The sequence below is a fragment of the Hipposideros armiger genome, unplaced genomic scaffold (genome assembly GCF_001890085.2).
Source record: "Hipposideros armiger isolate ML-2016 unplaced genomic scaffold, ASM189008v1 scaffold_59, whole genome shotgun sequence".
Lineage (NCBI taxonomy): Eukaryota > Metazoa > Chordata > Mammalia > Chiroptera > Hipposideridae > Hipposideros > Hipposideros armiger.
Window position 1 is genome coordinate 4,503,415 of NW_017731409.1, and position 16,355 is coordinate 4,519,769.

Here is a 16,355-nt window from a genome sequence, read left to right on the forward strand (position 1 = left end):
CACACACACACACACACACTCCCTCTCTCCCTCTGCCGATTCCAACTTGGTTCCCTTTCGGAGCTGTACCAGCCCTTCATGCCCAGCAGAGGGCACTCCTGGGCTCCCACTGGAGGGTCTCTCCCAGAAGTTCCCTCTGAAGCTCCCATCATCGCATGTGGATTCTCTGGGGACTTTGTCCCAGCCCCTTTTTCCCAGTGACAGCCCTCACCGGAAGGAGAGAGAACCTTGGGGGCTGGCACAGACTATGGACATTGGGGCTGGGACTGTCCCTGCCTCCTGCACCATCCGCGCTTCGGCTGTGCATCCCTGTGTGTCTGTGTGCAGTGGTGTCCCAGGTCTGCGGGCTCCTTTGTGACCACCTGAATGGCTCCATCCATTGTTTGTGTCGTGTACGTCTATGCAAATGTAATTACATGTGTATCAGAGCCGCCTCCATCCAGCATCTGAATGTCTGTGGGTTTGGGGGAATAAAACCTGCTTGGACCTGAGTGTCTCTATGGAAGGAGGGAGTGCACCCACATTTAAGACCCTTCTCAGAGAGCCAGCCACTCCAGCAGATGGAAAAACTGGCCTGTGCCCGGTACCAGGAAGAAACCAGATGGCACATCAATGAACACGAGGCCGAGGCCTCCTGGAAACATTTCCTGCTGCTTCTCCTGTCTCAGCCCTGTGTTGAGTTTTCATGAGGATCCACGAAACTCGGAGGGAGGCCGTGATACCCAATTGGTCTTCGATATAAGAGGAGCAGAGAACGGGTCCCACCCGGGCTGGGAAACCCTTACAGAAACCTCAGTCCTTCCCAGGAAGGGCCGGCTCTCTGTTGGGCCTTGTCCCAGCAAGGCCTGGCTGACGGTGGCTCTCCTACTGTCCCGTGTGTGTGGTCTGGTGTCGGTGCCCTATAGACTAGCTCCACGTGGTGCTGCTTCATGTGAAACCCATCCCTAGTGCATGCCAGCTTCCTGCTTGGGGGAAAGACGGGAGTGGACCGGGCACCTGAACCCCTGTCCAGGCCGCTGTCCACCACCGGGCGGCCACCCTGGGGCCCCACCCCGTCCTCCCCTTCCTGGGTGTGCACGCACACACATGGACACACACGGACTGGAGCGCCATTTCCTGCATCCCCGTTTTCCTCAAGCACATCCTTGTGTACCAATTGCCACCTTCACCTCTTACCTTTCCACATGAGAGCATGTCCTGGTAAACGCCAGTCCGTGCATACAGGTAAGTGTGTCAATGTGTGTGAGGCCAAGCAGAAACAAGGCATTACAGACACAGGCCACACTCCTGGCATAGAGGTCAGGACATTGGGTTCTAGTCCTGAATGCTGCAGAAACCTTCCCGCACGATTTTAGACAAGTCACCTGATCCTCCTGGGTCTCTTTGTCCTTATAAAGCCCCCTCTGAGGGATTACAGCAAGTCCAGAACATTCCTGAATGTCAACAATGTGCCTGGATAAAGGGAGGGATGGGGGAAAGGTGGGTTTCCCTACTTCCCTGTCTCCTCCATAGCTCCACGGAACCTGATTCGTGTTTGTCAGGTGCCAGTGGGGGTGAGGCTGGAGGTGGAAAGAACGAGGCAGAGGGTTGGGGTGTTTGCCTTTGTCTCTGTTTGGGGAAGAGAGGCAGGATTGGACCTCGGCTCCTGTCAAGGGCAGTGCTCTGAAGGCGGCCCCAGGTACCAGAACGGGGGGCCTGGCGCAGGCTGAGCCATTCCCCTTCCTCTCAGTATCTGGGGTGCCCTCACCCCAACCCCCTCTGCCTTAAGTGTCTCCCTTCATCCTGGGTGTGGCTCTGGGAAGGGCTGGGGTGTCCTCCTAAGGTTCTTCCAGGCTCGGGGTGCCTCCGAATCCTCAGTGTGACGTTTGTGGTGAGATGTTGACTGAGACATGGAGGTTGATTTCACGGAGCAGTAATGATATTGCCAAGGATCCGAGTCACTCCAAGCCTCAGGGCCCCCAGCCAACAGCCCTGGGAGGTCTTCTGTGCACTGTAGTGGGAAGTGGGGCCTGAGCTAGCAACTCTCCAGAGTGGCTGCTGTGACAACACAAGTGACATCCCTGAGAGGGAGTGCTGCCCCCAGGGCCAGTGATAACAAAGAGTCTGTCTTCAGGGTTCATGGTTTGGGACAGTCATGCCCTGTCTGCCTCCCAGGCCTCAAGGCTAGATCCAGTCAGCCCGTGGTTCAGGAGGCCTCTCGGGTGTGAGACTATTCCCGAAAGCAGCTGCCTGGGTGCCGTTCATTATCAGGCTCTTTCGTCCGTCTGGTTGTCAGGGAAAAAAACTCTTACCCAGGTGCTCAGAGGCAGCACTCTTCCTATGACCTTCCAGGCCTGCCTGCAGCTGGCTTCTGGGAGAGAGGGTTGGACTTCTCATTAGAGATCAGCATGGGAGTGAGACTTCTAGGCCCCTTGTCTCTCTCTTCCATAGTCCTAGAGGTCCCTGTGGCTTCAGGGCAGTAACCAGCACTGGAGAATGTGAGGGACAGTGCTCCGGGGGCTTGGCGGGCACTGGGTTGCAGCCAGGACACCTTTCAGCCAGTGCCTGGCTGGCTCCAGCTGCCTTCACCCCCTTGGCAACCTGTCCCCAGCAGTGGCCTCCCTGGCAGGCAGTCTGGAGCTTTAATCAGCAGCCAGAGACCGGGCTCTGACGTCCTTGGATGGAAGGGATGTGGGTGTGGAGGCAGCAGCTGGGTTTCTTCTTGCCCGAGCAAGTTCTCCCAACCCTTTCCCCCTCCCCCTGAGAGGCGAACTGAGCTGCTGTTTCAAGCATTTTGCAGTGAATGCAAATCGTGTGTTTGCTCACAGTGAGCAGATCCGGCCTAGAAAGAACTTCAGTTTTCCCCTAAACTTGGGCGTATCCTTGTCTCCCCAGGATGCCTGAGTCAGCGTGGCAGGGGTGTGCCTGCCTGCATCCTGGCCCAGAGCCCTGGTACTCCAGGCTCCCCAGAGAAACTTGCTCTGGGCTCTTTCTGGACATTGGTCCACCTCTGGGCGTGTCCAGCTGTCTCTACTGTGGTCAGACATGATCTTTCTGGCCTCGCTGCTCTAGAGGCCCCCTCTCAAATTCTTGCTTCCAAGCTCTGTTTCAGAGCGTCCCAGGAACTGATGGGCTCAGGATGGACTGTTAACACGGAGGTATCTCAGAAATGGGGTTTGAAGCTGCCCATTCGACCGGTGGGTGGCGCATCATCTGGGTGGGGGAGTCAGTGTCTTCTAACTCCCTTGAGTCTCTAATGCTGATCAAGCAAGCCATCAGCTCCTGCAGGGCAGGGACCGGAGGAGCCCACACCAGTGGTGGGAATGGTGAAGACAGCTCCCCAGGAAGCCTCGTTCCCTCGCCCATGATGCCGGTGGACCAGGTCTCCTTCTCCCGGTCTGAGGGGACCCTGCACACTCCCCTCTCCATTCCGCCTCCCTTTACCTGGTGGCCTTCAGCTCTGTGTTCCCTCCCATTGTCCTCCCTAGTTCCCCAGTTGTCGTCTCAGACAGCTAGCCCCTAGAGCACACTATTGATTCACTCTTCTCGTGAGAGCCCCTCACCATCCCTCCCACCAACAGTGGGACCCCTCACCGCCTGCTCCAGCCTCAGCCCCTTCCACTCTGTCCCCTGGTCAGCAGCTTCTCCTTTCTTGAGACATTTGTCGCTGCTCACCCGTGTTCGTTGCCATCTCTTCATCTCTGGCTGCTCTCAACAGACCATCTCTTTTCTTGCAAACAGCTGTCTTCTGAACAGCCTTCCCAACCTGCCTGCCAGCAGCCCCTCTCGCCCCTCATGCAGAGGAGGACAGCCCAGACATCAGATGCTGGGGAGGGTAAAACTCTCCGCTGTGAAAGTGGCAAGCTTACCGCACCCTGCAGTTCCCCAGCGCTATTGGGTCCCTGTGGCATAAGCATCAGGTCTCGTGTGGCTCCAAGCCCCTCTCCTGGACCCTTCAGTGTGGCTCTGACATGATCACGCTGCCTCAGCCGATTAGCCACGTGTCTCACATAAGCTGAGTTCGTCCCATTTAGACCGCAACCCCCATCAGATAGGTACTTTCCTCTGGAGCAATAGTACCAACACTTGCAGCAGAATTTAGCAGGAAGAGCACAGAGTTGGGGACCAACCTTCCACTCACTAATGTGTGACTGTGGGTGAGTTACTCATTCTCCCTGACCCCCGGTTTGCGTCATCTGTAAAATCGGGATAGTGATGACACTTGCCTCTCAGAGAGGGTGTGAGGATTGGAAGAGAGAATGTAGTAAAATATCTGGCATCTAGTAGATGATTACTTAAGTCTCCATTTTCCCCTTTATTTTTTCTCCATCCTTCATGAACACTTTCATCTCTTTAAAAGAAACGCCCTCCATGTGAACTCTAGCATCCCTTGCCTAAGCCCTCCCAAGCCAACCTTCTTGAAGTGCCCCCCCTTTGAGTGTCCCTGCACACACACTCTGGGCCCCGCCCCATAGATGGGCAAGACCATCGCATGGCTAAGGTGGAGCGGTCTTTCTGGAGTGCATCCTTACGCCCTTGTTCTTTTTTTTTTTTTTTTTTTTTTTAAAGATTTTTATTGGGGAATTGGGGGATGGGAACAGCGCTGGGGAATTGGGGGAAGGGGAACAGACAAGTTGCTGTCGTTTTGCTCTTCAGTCTAGTTGTGGAGGATGTTGCTTCACTGGCCCAAGTTGGCACCATCATTGCGCTCTTCCGGGCGAGGCAGATCAGTCGCGAGGCAGATCAGTCGCCGGCTTCTGGACGGCAGCTCACTGCAGCTGCTGGCTGCTCACGCTGGCTGCTTGGCTACACACGGTAGCCCATGGCAACCCACTGCCACAGGGGCTGCAGCCTACACCGTCGCCAGCGACTCACGGCAACCCAGCTCCAAGTTGAGCTGTTGTTCAGCATCTTAGCTGTGGAGGGCAGTGTCACTGGCCCTCATATGTGGGATCCGAACCGGGGCCCTCTGGCATCCCAAGCCAGTTCTTAACCATCGTGCCACTCGGCCGGCCCCTTACACCCTTGTTCTTATCAGCATTTCCTTTACAGAGAAGCCCTCTCACTTGTGTTTCTTTTCTTGTTAGTGTATCTGGGTTCACCGAGCATCTTGTAGAACCTCCAAAAGACCCTGGGGTCCCTCCACCAGGGTTTCTTCTGGGAGCTGAAGCAAGCGTTAGTCGTCTGTGTGCTATTCCCTCCGCCACCTTCAGGCTGGGCCTGGAAGTACACCTTCGATTCCTTTAGTCCAGAGAAATGCACCCACCCATCCTGCCCCATTTCCCCTCCCCTTCTTGAACCTTCTTTGTGGAGGAGACCCTCAACCCTCTGCCTGCTACCCCAGCCCAAGCCAGCTTCTCAGCAAGGCAGGACCCTAAAAAGTCAGGCCTACAACTACAGACTCTGAGGTGGCCGGCCCCCACCCTTCAGGAGCTGGGGCCTCTCCGTGTGACTACAATCCTATAAAAGGCTCTCCTGTCTGCGCCTTTTCCTCCCAACAAGCAGCCAGTACCACCTGTCCCCTGCCCTCTGACATGCTCCCAGCAATCAGTGCACATGCGCTCTTCTCAGAGGTCTCCCCCACCCCTGCCCATCTGTCCCCCAAACCAGAGAACTTGGCTCCGTGCTGCAGGCAGCACCTCCCCTTATTCCAGCCTCCCACCCTGGGCCATTCTCCCTCACGCTGTCACTGCCACTTATGGTATAAGGCTTCCCGACCATCCTAGCCTGATGCCCAGAATTTCCTCCAAACAGCTGGTCCTCCTTCCTTCAGTGTCCCCCAGCTCCTCTGGGTGATCTCTCGGCTAGGTAGCCCTCAGCCGTGTGGGTGTCATCTGCATCTTCCGAGTGACCTGAGAGCCAAAGCAGCAGGCCTCTCGGCCTTGCAGAACGGATAGAAGAGAATCTTAGGCCATCTCATCTATCCAGGGCTTTTCGGCAAACCTGCCTGTCTCTACAGCCACATGAGTAGCCAGCACCCGCTTTAGGGGCTGTGCTGTCCTCAGATTCCCCTGCCGCTGGGCAGGGCAGAATCCCTATCTCGGAGAAGGGCATGGTTCCAGGGGCAGCCGCAGAACTGTCCCCTTCCCCCCTTCCATCCCCAGCTCTCTCTTATGTCACAAAGCATATTCACCCCTGGGGTCTAGGAAAGGAGGGCCCTTCTGCCTAAACCGTGCCCCATCTTTCTCATCCGCGTCCCTTCCCCCAGCCCAGGGAGAAGAGACGCCCTGCCAGGCCCGGGCCCGGAGAGGGCAGCAGCCGCAAAACACCTCCACCTCCTACCCTCACTCTTGCTGTCTCCTCAGGTGTTGGCCTTCAGGGTAAAGGGAACATGTTGTGCTTTAAATTGTCTCCATGGGAATAGTCAAGAACACAGAAGAAACCTTTGTACACACAGGAAAATCCCCATTTTCCTAAGCCAGTCAATGAACCAACCATTTAACTTTCGATCACACTGGCCATGGCCTCTGAACGTCCTGCCAGGGAGTGTGGGTCAGGCACCCACTAGGAGGAAGCCGAAGAAAGGGGAGGCAGTCCTGGAAAAATCCATCTTTATTTTCAGAGGACAGTTCCAGAAAGGAAGGAGAATGGAAGTGAAAAGACAGGAAGAAAATGTGAACCGATAGGTCTTTAGCAAGACCAGTCCCAGGCGGGTAGAGGCTGGGTGAGAGATGCAAACGTGGCCGTGAGGGTCCCCCAGGCTTCCTCCCCAGTGAATGCTAGGGTGTCTTCCCTGAGACCGCAGGGCAGGCGGGGAAGGCTGTGGCCCACACCAAGAGGAGCAGCGCAGCCAGCTGGCAAGGTAAGGAATGAAAAGAGGCTTCGCTTTCTGCAGTAACCCACCTCCCTAACCTTTATACCCAGGTCAGAGGGTTGGCCTGATTGGGTCCACAGGACCCCCAACTCAGGCTCCTTGCCCCTCCCTGCCACTCCCGCCCTTGCTCCCTGCTAGAGGATAAGCCAGGCATGTCTTTGGACCCCCAGATCCTTGTGGCCAATGCCTGCTCGTTGCAGACTCTTGGAGCTACAAATACAGCAAGATGCATGAAGATGAGTGTGGCCTGACCACAGGTCTCAAGGGATTCTAAGACAGGAAAGGATGAGAGCCCTAAAGGCATAAAGCCCTGAGATAAAAACTCAGGCCTGTCCAATTCTGGAGTGCATGCTCTTAACTGCCTTCAATACCTATAAGCTGTGTGGTCTTGGATGAGTCACTTGACTTAAGCATAGGTTTTTCTCATAGATTGAAGGTATTAGACTAGGATAGTGGTTTTCAAACTTTTCCAGTCATATAATCCTTTCTTTAAATGAGGTCTTCCTGGAACCCCAACTTATAACTGTTTATTGAACAGTCCTAATTTGATAGGCTACAAACATGACCAGCTCTACCTGTCTTCCAAGCACTATCTTCCAACATCTCCATGGAGCCTTTCTTCCCTTTCCTTACTGCTGTCTCAGGCAAACTTTGGTGAATTTAGCTGTTAAAAAGTCTACCCAGTGTGTTTCAGTTTAAAGCTTCAATCTGATGTCCAATATGGTGCCTACATCCTCCCATCATCCACCGTTCCTTTATTTTGGGTTTGATCCATGTCTAAAGGACCCACAATGGGGAGCATGGGGTCTGTTCTTTCCTGGCTCCTCCCTAACACTCTTCTGGGCTCCCCTCCATCTTCAGTGGTTGGAGTAGGGAGCAGAAAAAGGGGGCAGTCTCTACTCTCCGGGGTGGCTCTGGTCCTCCTCAGCTGGCAATGCCCTTGATCTTGGTACATCAGGCATCCAGACATGGCCTGCGGAGGGACCTGCAGGACCCTTCCCACCTAATGCTGTAAGGTCTCCAGCATGTCAGGCCTTTGAGATAGGGCTCTGGCCGTAAGGTTCAAGCTAGACTGCCTTCCGTGGTGCTCACTTGGCACATAGGAGACCTACCCGTCCTTGCTCCCCCTGACAGTGGGAGGCTGGCTGTGCCCTGCTGCCGCAATCAGCCCTGCCCTCTTCTCTTCGCTGCAGCAGGCACAAGGGCAGATCAGCAAGCCCTGTGCATAAGGAGGTACCCAGCTGGGGAATGGGAGGCCTGCTTTCTCTCATCCTGAGTACCTGACATACAGCACCTGACATACAGCGTGTGGTTCCACTGCAGGCCCCTCACTCAGCTTGGGTGGGGTTCAGGGTGGTGCAGCCACAGCCTCTCCCCCAGGGCAGTGACTCCTTACAGGTGATTGTCAACCCCATTGAGTGCGTGAAAAGCTTATTAAATACCAAAGTGCTAACCCCACTCCAGGCCAGTTAACGCAGCATCTTGAGGGTTGGGTCAGGGCATATTTTGTTAAAGCCCCCCGAGGTTTTTGTAAAAGACAACCAGGCTTAGGAACCACTGTCCTACTTCAACAAACCCCCACTAAGTGATGGGAGCAGGATCCGTCAGCCTGGGAGTGGTGTGGGAGACATAGGGCTCGGTGCCCTTAGCTTTGAGGCTTTAGACACAAGTGGAAGGTAACAGAAGCGTTTCCAGTCAACATCCGGGCTAGTACTAGTGTTTTTCAAACCTGTCTTAGCAGCAGACCCCTTTCTTCATAGGAAATCTTGCCAGAGCCCACCTAGAACTCAGCTGGATTTGGAGAATGTGGCCGAAGCAGGGGAAGGGACCTGGAGCCGGGCACAGATGAGGTTTTGCCCGCAGCATTGGAACCTCCCCCCTGATGGGATGATCACTCAGCCCCTTCAGCTCCCTCTAAGAACCTGTTGCTGTTAGATTGCAGGGGGCGAGGGGTGGGGGGCGGCAATGGAGCCAGAGATGTGGATGGTCTAGTGAAGCAGGCCAGCTGGGGGCCTGCTGGCCTCCCAGCTCTGCCGAGGAGCTATCCCTGGGGCAGAACCCCCAGCAAGTTGTGCTCCTCCCATGTGCCCCTGAGCAGGGGGAAGAAGACAGACAGCGGCCTCAGGACCTGCAGCCGCCACCCCCGCCGGGGACGCATGAGGAAGAACAGGAGGAGAAATCCTGCGTGGATGAGAGGCCTGCCACTGAGCCTCTCTTTAAGGCACTGGACACACCTCTGAGCGATGGTGATGAGCCTACAACGCTGCCGGCCCAGCAGGACCTCGGGCACAGCGTGCAGATGGAGGGCTACCTGGGCCGCAAGCACGACCTGGAGGGGCCCAACAAGAAGGCATCCAACAGGTGTGTGGGGAAGGGGCTCCCAGGGATTTCACCAACGGGGCCTCGGCAACGTGGGAATGTGTTGGAGAGGGCGCCCTCTGCCTCTGGTCTGGAGAGCTCCTGGGCACACCTCTGGGCCAGCCCAGGGGCTACTTGGCATGATGGGGAAAACATAGCTTCCTTCTGGTCCCAAGTTCACTTCCTATGATCTTGTACAAGTGACTCAGCCTACGTTAGTTTCCCCATTTGTAAAATGGGGATGATGATGATGATAGCATGCCTCTGGTAGAGGTACCATGCCTGGCACAGAGCAGGAACTCAGAGAACACTATTGTTGTTCTTATCCCAGGGCTGGGTAACAACAGGTAGGTGAATCTTGGCACTAAGAACAAGTCCCACATTTTAACCAATCTGGGCCTCAGTTTTCCCAGCTGTGAAATAGGAGAGGAAGAAGAGTGGGGTTTACATAGGTGCTTCTGGAGGTCCCTCCCCGTGCTGTCATAAAATGACTGTGCCCTTAAGGAATTCAAAGGTTGTGTCCTTTCCTGACCTCAAGGCAGTCATGTCTGTGGGTTTGGTCCACCCAAGGATGCTGCTACCCAAGGTCCCTGGAGGCCTCTGCCTTCAGGCAGCATCCAGGGGTCCAGGGAAATAGGGCAGCATCAAGAGGTTGAAGTCAGCCATGTTCCCAGAGCCAACTGGCAGCATACAGAGCCTTTCCAGGGCCCACGCCAAAGCTAATTCAAATTCCAAAGATGTATTTGGGGGCACCCATTGCCCTGAAGAGGTTTATGGTTTATATGGAAAGTCTACCAAGAAAGAGGAAACTAGCATTTTTTGAGCACCTACTATGTGCCAGGCATTATATTAGGACTGATAAAAGCTTCACAACTACCCTGTAATGAGGTTTCCATTTTCCAGACAGGGAAACAGTCTCAGAGAGGTTAAGTCATTTGCTCAAGGCAGGATTTTACTCCAAGACCCAGCTCCTCCTTAGCAGCTGCCTTACTTGCTATAAGCTCAAAGAAGGCGGTGAGGGCTAGAGGAAAGCGCTCCAAGCTGGGCGCCAGAAAGCTGGGCTTGTAAAACGGCTCTGCAGCCAGCTCTGTGCGGGTCACATTCTCTCTCTGACCTTCCAGTCCTTCCTCCCTATGTGCCCTAGTAGTCCTCTACCTTCCTGCCCTCCAAAGGGAGGGAGGGAGAAGGAAGAAAGAGGAAGAAGGAAGAAAAGCTTAATGTTTCTCTGCTTTCGTTACTGTGAAAATGCAATGTTTCCCATTTGTCAATGAAGGAGCCCAGGTTAGCCCACACTTTAGCTTATAAGCCCGTTGTCAACAAACATAACAGTTCATATGAGCCTTCATTTGCACAAATATGTTTCTTTAAAAAGTACTAGTACAAGGCCGGCCGAGTGGCGCATTGGTAAAGAGTTGGGTTGGAACGCCTGCTGAGTAGCAGGGCCCCGGTTCGGATCCCACATGAGGGAAAGTGACACTGCGCCCTCTACAGCTAAGATGATGAACAATAGCTCAACCTGGAGCTGGGCTGCCATGAGTCACCAGCGTCGACGTAGGCTGCAGTGGGGCTGGCTGGCAGCGGGCGTGCGCTTTCGTGAGCAGCCGTCCAATGGCCGACGAGCGACTGCCTCACCAGGGGAAGAAGGCAATGATAATACCAACATGGTCCAGTGAAGCAACGTCCTCCACAAGTAGACTGAAGAACAAAGGACAGCAACTTGTCTGTTCCCCTTCCCCCAATTCCCCCAATAAAATCTTAAAAAAAAAAAAAAAGTGCTAGTACAGTATACTGGGCATATAGTATCAACAAAACAAAAAATAACAGCAACCACCAAAACAAAACCCTGCTCTAGTCCCTTCACAGTTCTATAGTGAGAATCAAATATGCTAATGGATGTGGAAATGCTTTGAAAAGTTTACAGTTTGTCTTAGACTCAATAATTCTACTTCTACAAATGTATCTCAAGGTAAAAGAGTTGTAGTCAAAGATTTATGCACAAGAATGTTTACCATGTCGTTATTTAAACTGTACTATATAAATTTCCAGTATCACAAGGTCCACCAATAAAGGGATTATTTATATACATGATGAGAGGACATATAGCTATTCAAAATTACTTTCAAGAAATATTTGAGGATGTGGGGAAATACTCATAATAGTGTTAAGCTTAAAAGCAGAACATAAAATTGGATATACTGTATAATCTAATTTCAGCTATATATGTGAAAGAAAAAAGACTAGAAATACATAAAATGTTAACCAGTTAACTTTTGGTGGTAGGATTATGTGGAGATGATTTTTATTTCCTTTTTTCTTACAGTAAAATGTATTACTATTTATCAAGACAAAAATGATGTAATAAAAAAAAGGTATAGCTATAGGAATTGATTATAGAGATGCTGTAACGGGACTATGGGCGACCTACCTGTCTGCATCTTCACAGGTCCTGGAACAACCTGTACTGTGTGCTCAGGAATAGTGAGCTGACCTTCTACAAAGATGCCAAGAACCTGGCCCTGGGGGTGCCCTACCATGGGGAGGAACCCCTGGCCCTGAGACATGCCATTTGTGAGGTTGCTGCCAACTACAAGAAGAAGAAGCATGTCTTCAAGCTGAGGTGAGGCTCCTCCTGTGCACTGCCCCTTTCCTGGTGGCTTCATTTGGCAATAGTGGCTGGACAGGGGCCCACCATATGGGACCAGCTCCATGCCTGAGTTGCCCCTCAGGGGGTTTTCAAATCAAAGAGGCGGATGGTCTGGGTTTTTACCTCTCAGAAGGTTCTGTGGGGTCAGAGCCAGCCCTCTGCCCTAGATAGAGGGCTCCAAAGGTGGCCACATGGCAGGAAACCCTTTGTCCTCCTAGGTTGAGCAATGGCAGTGAGTGGCTCTTCCATGGCAAGGATGAGGTAAGTGCAGGGCAGCCTAGCCCAGACCTCTGCTAACAAAGGGGCAGGTGAAGGAGAACCCAAGCCATTTGACCTCAAGGCAGTCCTAGGGTACCGCACCCCATCCTTTGCGGGGCCCTGGGAGGTGTGGGGCTCTGACCCTCCTGCCCTGCAGGAGGAGATGCTGTCCTGGCTGCAGGGTGTGAGTACCGCCATCAACGAGTCCCAGAGCATCCGCGTCAAGGCCCAGAGCCTGCCCCTGCCCTCCATCACCGGCCCTGATGCCAACCTCGGCAAAAAAGACAAGGAGAAGAGATTCAGCTTCTTCCCCAAAAAGAAGTAGCCTCTCACAGTGCCCCACAGGTGGAGCCGGGCTGTGGGTGCCGCAGTGCCTCCCTCAGCTGCCCGGGACAGGCTGGGGTGCCCGTGGCCTTGACCTCGGCTGCCGCCCGGTCCTCCTCCCGCCTGCCGCCCGGCTGCCCGCTGCCTGCTGCCTGCCTGCTCCGAGTTGCCGGGGCCAGGCTCCGGGGCCCACGCTGCACTGCAATCGCTGCCTTCGCCCACCCGGCCGATGTCTGCTCCCCACCCTCCACAGAGCGACTCCAGGGACACAGGGGCTCCTAGTTCCACCCAGGCCCTGGGGCCTCCAGGCCTGGGGGCAGGAAATGGTTTTCCAAGGCACACGCCCTCCTCTCCCCTCCTGGGCTGAGGACACACCAGCCCCCCAAGCTCCATAAAAGCTGGAGAAGGCTGATGGGGGTCCTCAGATGCTGTCCACTCCCACAGCAAGTCTTGCTTGGGGTCATTTCCCCCTTGGTTGCAGCCAGGGATAGGGAAAGGGAAAAGGACACTGGAAATGCCTGGCCCACTCCTGGGGCAGGAGGAAGCAGCCTTCAGGTAGGCCCACAGGGCCCTGGGTCTAGGAAAAGGGCTGCAGGGGACTGAGGGGACATTATGGGCTCCTCACTGGGCTTCCTCAGCACTGGGACTCTCGCCTCAGGGGCTGCCACATCCCTCCTTCTTCCACCAAAAAAAAGGGGGCACCCTCCGAGGTCAGTGGGTCCTTAGTGCAAGGGACCTCCTGGTCCTTCCAGCACCCTTCGCTACCACCATCAGTGATAGAAGGGAGAAGGAGCAAGCTCTCCAGCCGTTCCTTTTAAAACTGAACTTAGAGCTTAGCGCTCAGGGCTTAGACCTGAAGGAGGTAGTGGGGTCCTGACACTGCCTAAGGCGCTGCCTCGCCACTCTGGGACACTCCCCCTCCCCCAGGAGCAGCTGAACCAGCAATATCCGACTCAGACCCAGGACCCCTTAACGAGACAGCCCAGTCCCCAGATACAAGATGGACAGCCCAGCACCTGGAGTAAAGCATCCCAAAGCCAAATGCCCAACGTGTATTGTCTGCAGCTGGTACCATCTGAGGGTATTGCCTGGACAGACAGCCAAGTGCATGACCTATCACCCCGGGGTGACAAAGCAAGCCACACCTGGGTATTACCACCCACATCACACAACCCCTGGACAACTGGGACAAATGCTGAGGCCAGAACAATGGTGTGCCACCCCTTGCTCAGCTTCTCCTGAAGGTTCTGGTCTTGGAGAAGCCACATGGGTGCAGGAGTCACCGAATGTCTAGCCCCATCCCCAAGCACAGCCAAAGGGGCCCTGCTACCTAGATCTGCAGGGCTAGCCTTCCCCATGCTAAGGTCAGACTTCTACGGGGAAGAGAGCATTTGTTCCACAAGGATTTTTTCTGCCACTCTTTGAAAGCAATACAGCTGCCGCCCGGCATCTTAACCGGGGATAGGTCCAGAGGGCGGTTCAAGTTGGGAGCAGTAGGCATTTCTCCTGGGGAGACTATAAAGGTCCCTGGGGCCTGCAGCTGCTATTTCCATCACCTTCCCCATGGGAAGGAGACTTACACTGAGATGATTCCTCCAGAAGTGGATGAGGCTCAGGCAGAAACCACAGCGGGAGGGAGAGTTACTAGACCTTCTCAGGAGCCCTTAGTGTAGGCACGTCTCGGTGATCAAGAGCGCTATGTCAGGGTGAAGTTGAATTCAGCAGATAGGAACCACAGGAGGCAAGTTCTCTGATGGCACCTGACATCTCCAAATCAGGTGGTCTCAGCTCTGTAGCCAGGGTCTTCATTCGGCCTCGGTACACCTAACCCCATGGCCCTCTTTGCACCTATAGGGAGCCTAGTATAGAACATTCACCAGTCTCTTTCGACACCTGGGGAAGCCAAGGCAGCAGGCAATGAGATGACTAGACTCACCTGGCAATAAAGGTCTCTGGTGCACCTGAGGATATGTCCTGCTCCAGGGCAGAGAGCGTGCTCCTTGCTGAAGAGCAGGTGGTGGCCCGAGTCTCTCCACTGCTTCCCTGGGCCAGTCTTGAAGGAGGCCAGGGACCAGGGGCCACCCTCTCCCCTCCATGTGTGCCAAAGTAGCGCCTGAGTAGGAATCTCCAACAAGCTACTCCATAGTCCCAAGAATGAAAGGGCCCCAAAGGAAGCGCTAGGACTTTACCACCCAGGTCCCCCGGACTGGTCAAGGGCAGCAAGCTGCATGTGACCCTCCATCTACTGTCACTTTCTCACGCGTCCCTCCCATATCACACAGGACCCAAGACCCTCCATCAACTGAACTGAAATTGCAGGTGCCCAGCTTTGGGAGCCTGTGCCACATGGGGGCTAAGTCCCTGGGGCCCTGGCAAGGTTTCTTTTTTTTTCTTCCTTACATTTTCTACTCTGCAGTCTTTAACAGTACTCCCAAAGTAGGTTGACACAGCTCCAGTCCACACCAGCATAACAGGCTTCCTCCCAGGGCCGTTTAGAGGAAGCTCCGGGACACAGCCAGGCAGGCCTCCTTCCCTCACCTTCCCCCGGCCTCACCTGACCGGCTGAGCGGGGTACGGAGGCTTCTCGGGCTTCCCTCCCCCACCAGCACCCGTAACCGGAGGCCTGTGGAGGGCTCCACTCCCCACCACACCACTCTTCTTTCCTGCCTATCAGAGGGCAACTGGGGTCCCCGTGGCTGGTCCCAGGTCCCCCTCCTCCCTTCAGCGGGAGGGGGCAGAGGTCCAGAGGACCACATGGCTCCGTCTCTTGAACAAGCAAGCTCAGGGAGGACACAAGGGAGGAGGGGGCTGCAGAGGACTGCAACCCTGTTGAGCACAGACCATGCGATCTGGCCCAGCTGGGCCCTGTCCTCCACCTGCTCCAACGTGCTTCCACCAAATGAAGGAAACCCATTTACTAGTTTTTCTAATAAACCAATAACGCTCCGTATTTCTCTCCGTTTCTTATTTGACAAGGCTTGTTTCCCTTTGAACTGGGCCAAGGAGTGCTAGTTGAGTGAGCAAGGAGGGAGCCGTGTCCACAAGACCACCATGGAGACAGAGGGACAGCCAGGCCCTCTGACTTATCCCTGAGAACCAGCACGCAGGTCCTGTGCCTGCCTCACCTGAGACCAAGAAAAGCTTTCCTGGGGGCCTGCGGCAGGCCTTTCCTGAGCTCGGGACAGGTGTGGGCTGGACATCGCATCACCAGAATCGCCAGGCCTGGGGTTCATCCCCAAAGGGGACGTTGCGTTTGGTCTGGGTGGATGGAATACTGGCATAGCCATTTCTCAAAAGGTCCGGTGATAATTCTAAGGGGAAGCCAGTAAGAAGCACTGAGCGGGTCCAAGGTTCCCAGACATACTTAGATGGTTGTGTAAGGATCACCTGGGGAAAGTATTTGCTACAACTTCCCAGGCCCCACCCGCTGATGAATCTGAGTCAGAGTTGGAGACACAGCAAATCATCCACCTCCTTCAATTGACAGAAGAGGAAAAAGTAAGAGTTTAGGTGACCCAGCTAGTTAATGGCAGGGCTGGGACCAACGCCTGAGTCTCCTGACTCACTCCAGCACGTTGATGGCTACTCCGCATCATAGCCCGAGACCTGCCTGGTAGAAGCCAGCTCTTTCCTCTGATTGTGGAAGTGGCCACAGGACATTCAGGGCAGCTGACAGAACACAGGCCAGCTCTGCCCTGTCTGCTTCTGCCCAGGAGGGGATCCACTTGCCTCTGATCTCCCCTTGACCTCAATAGACTCCGCGTACCCATCTTCAGGTCCAGCCCATCCTCCTGGGTCAGAAGACGCTCATGGCCCTGAACCAGCAGACCTGTGGGAACACTTGAGGACAGTTCTACCACCTACCTGGGCCCTGCAGCCCCACTAGTCCCAGGCCCAAGCCAGAAGAAACAGGGCAAAACAAAGTTAGTCCACCCTGGAGAAAGGGCAGAAAACCCAACTAGAACTAATGAGACATTT

At 54.6% G+C, this 16,355-nt stretch overlaps 1 protein-coding gene across 1 annotated transcript in view; it reads left to right on the forward strand.

Moving 5' to 3' along the window:
- The window catches only part of SPTB (spectrin beta, erythrocytic), a 117,477-nt gene extending 102,150 nt beyond the window's left edge, over positions 1–15,327 (forward strand). The window contains exons 28-31 of the mRNA XM_019641279.1: positions 8,892–9,154; positions 11,595–11,768; positions 12,014–12,056; positions 12,211–15,327. Of these exons, the coding sequence (XP_019496824.1) occupies positions 8,892–9,154; positions 11,595–11,768; positions 12,014–12,056; positions 12,211–12,378 (648 nt within the window). The 3' untranslated portion in view covers positions 12,379–15,327. The remainder of the gene's footprint in view (positions 1–8,891; positions 9,155–11,594; positions 11,769–12,013; positions 12,057–12,210) is intronic.
- Positions 15,328–16,355: the final 1,028 nt, after the last annotated feature.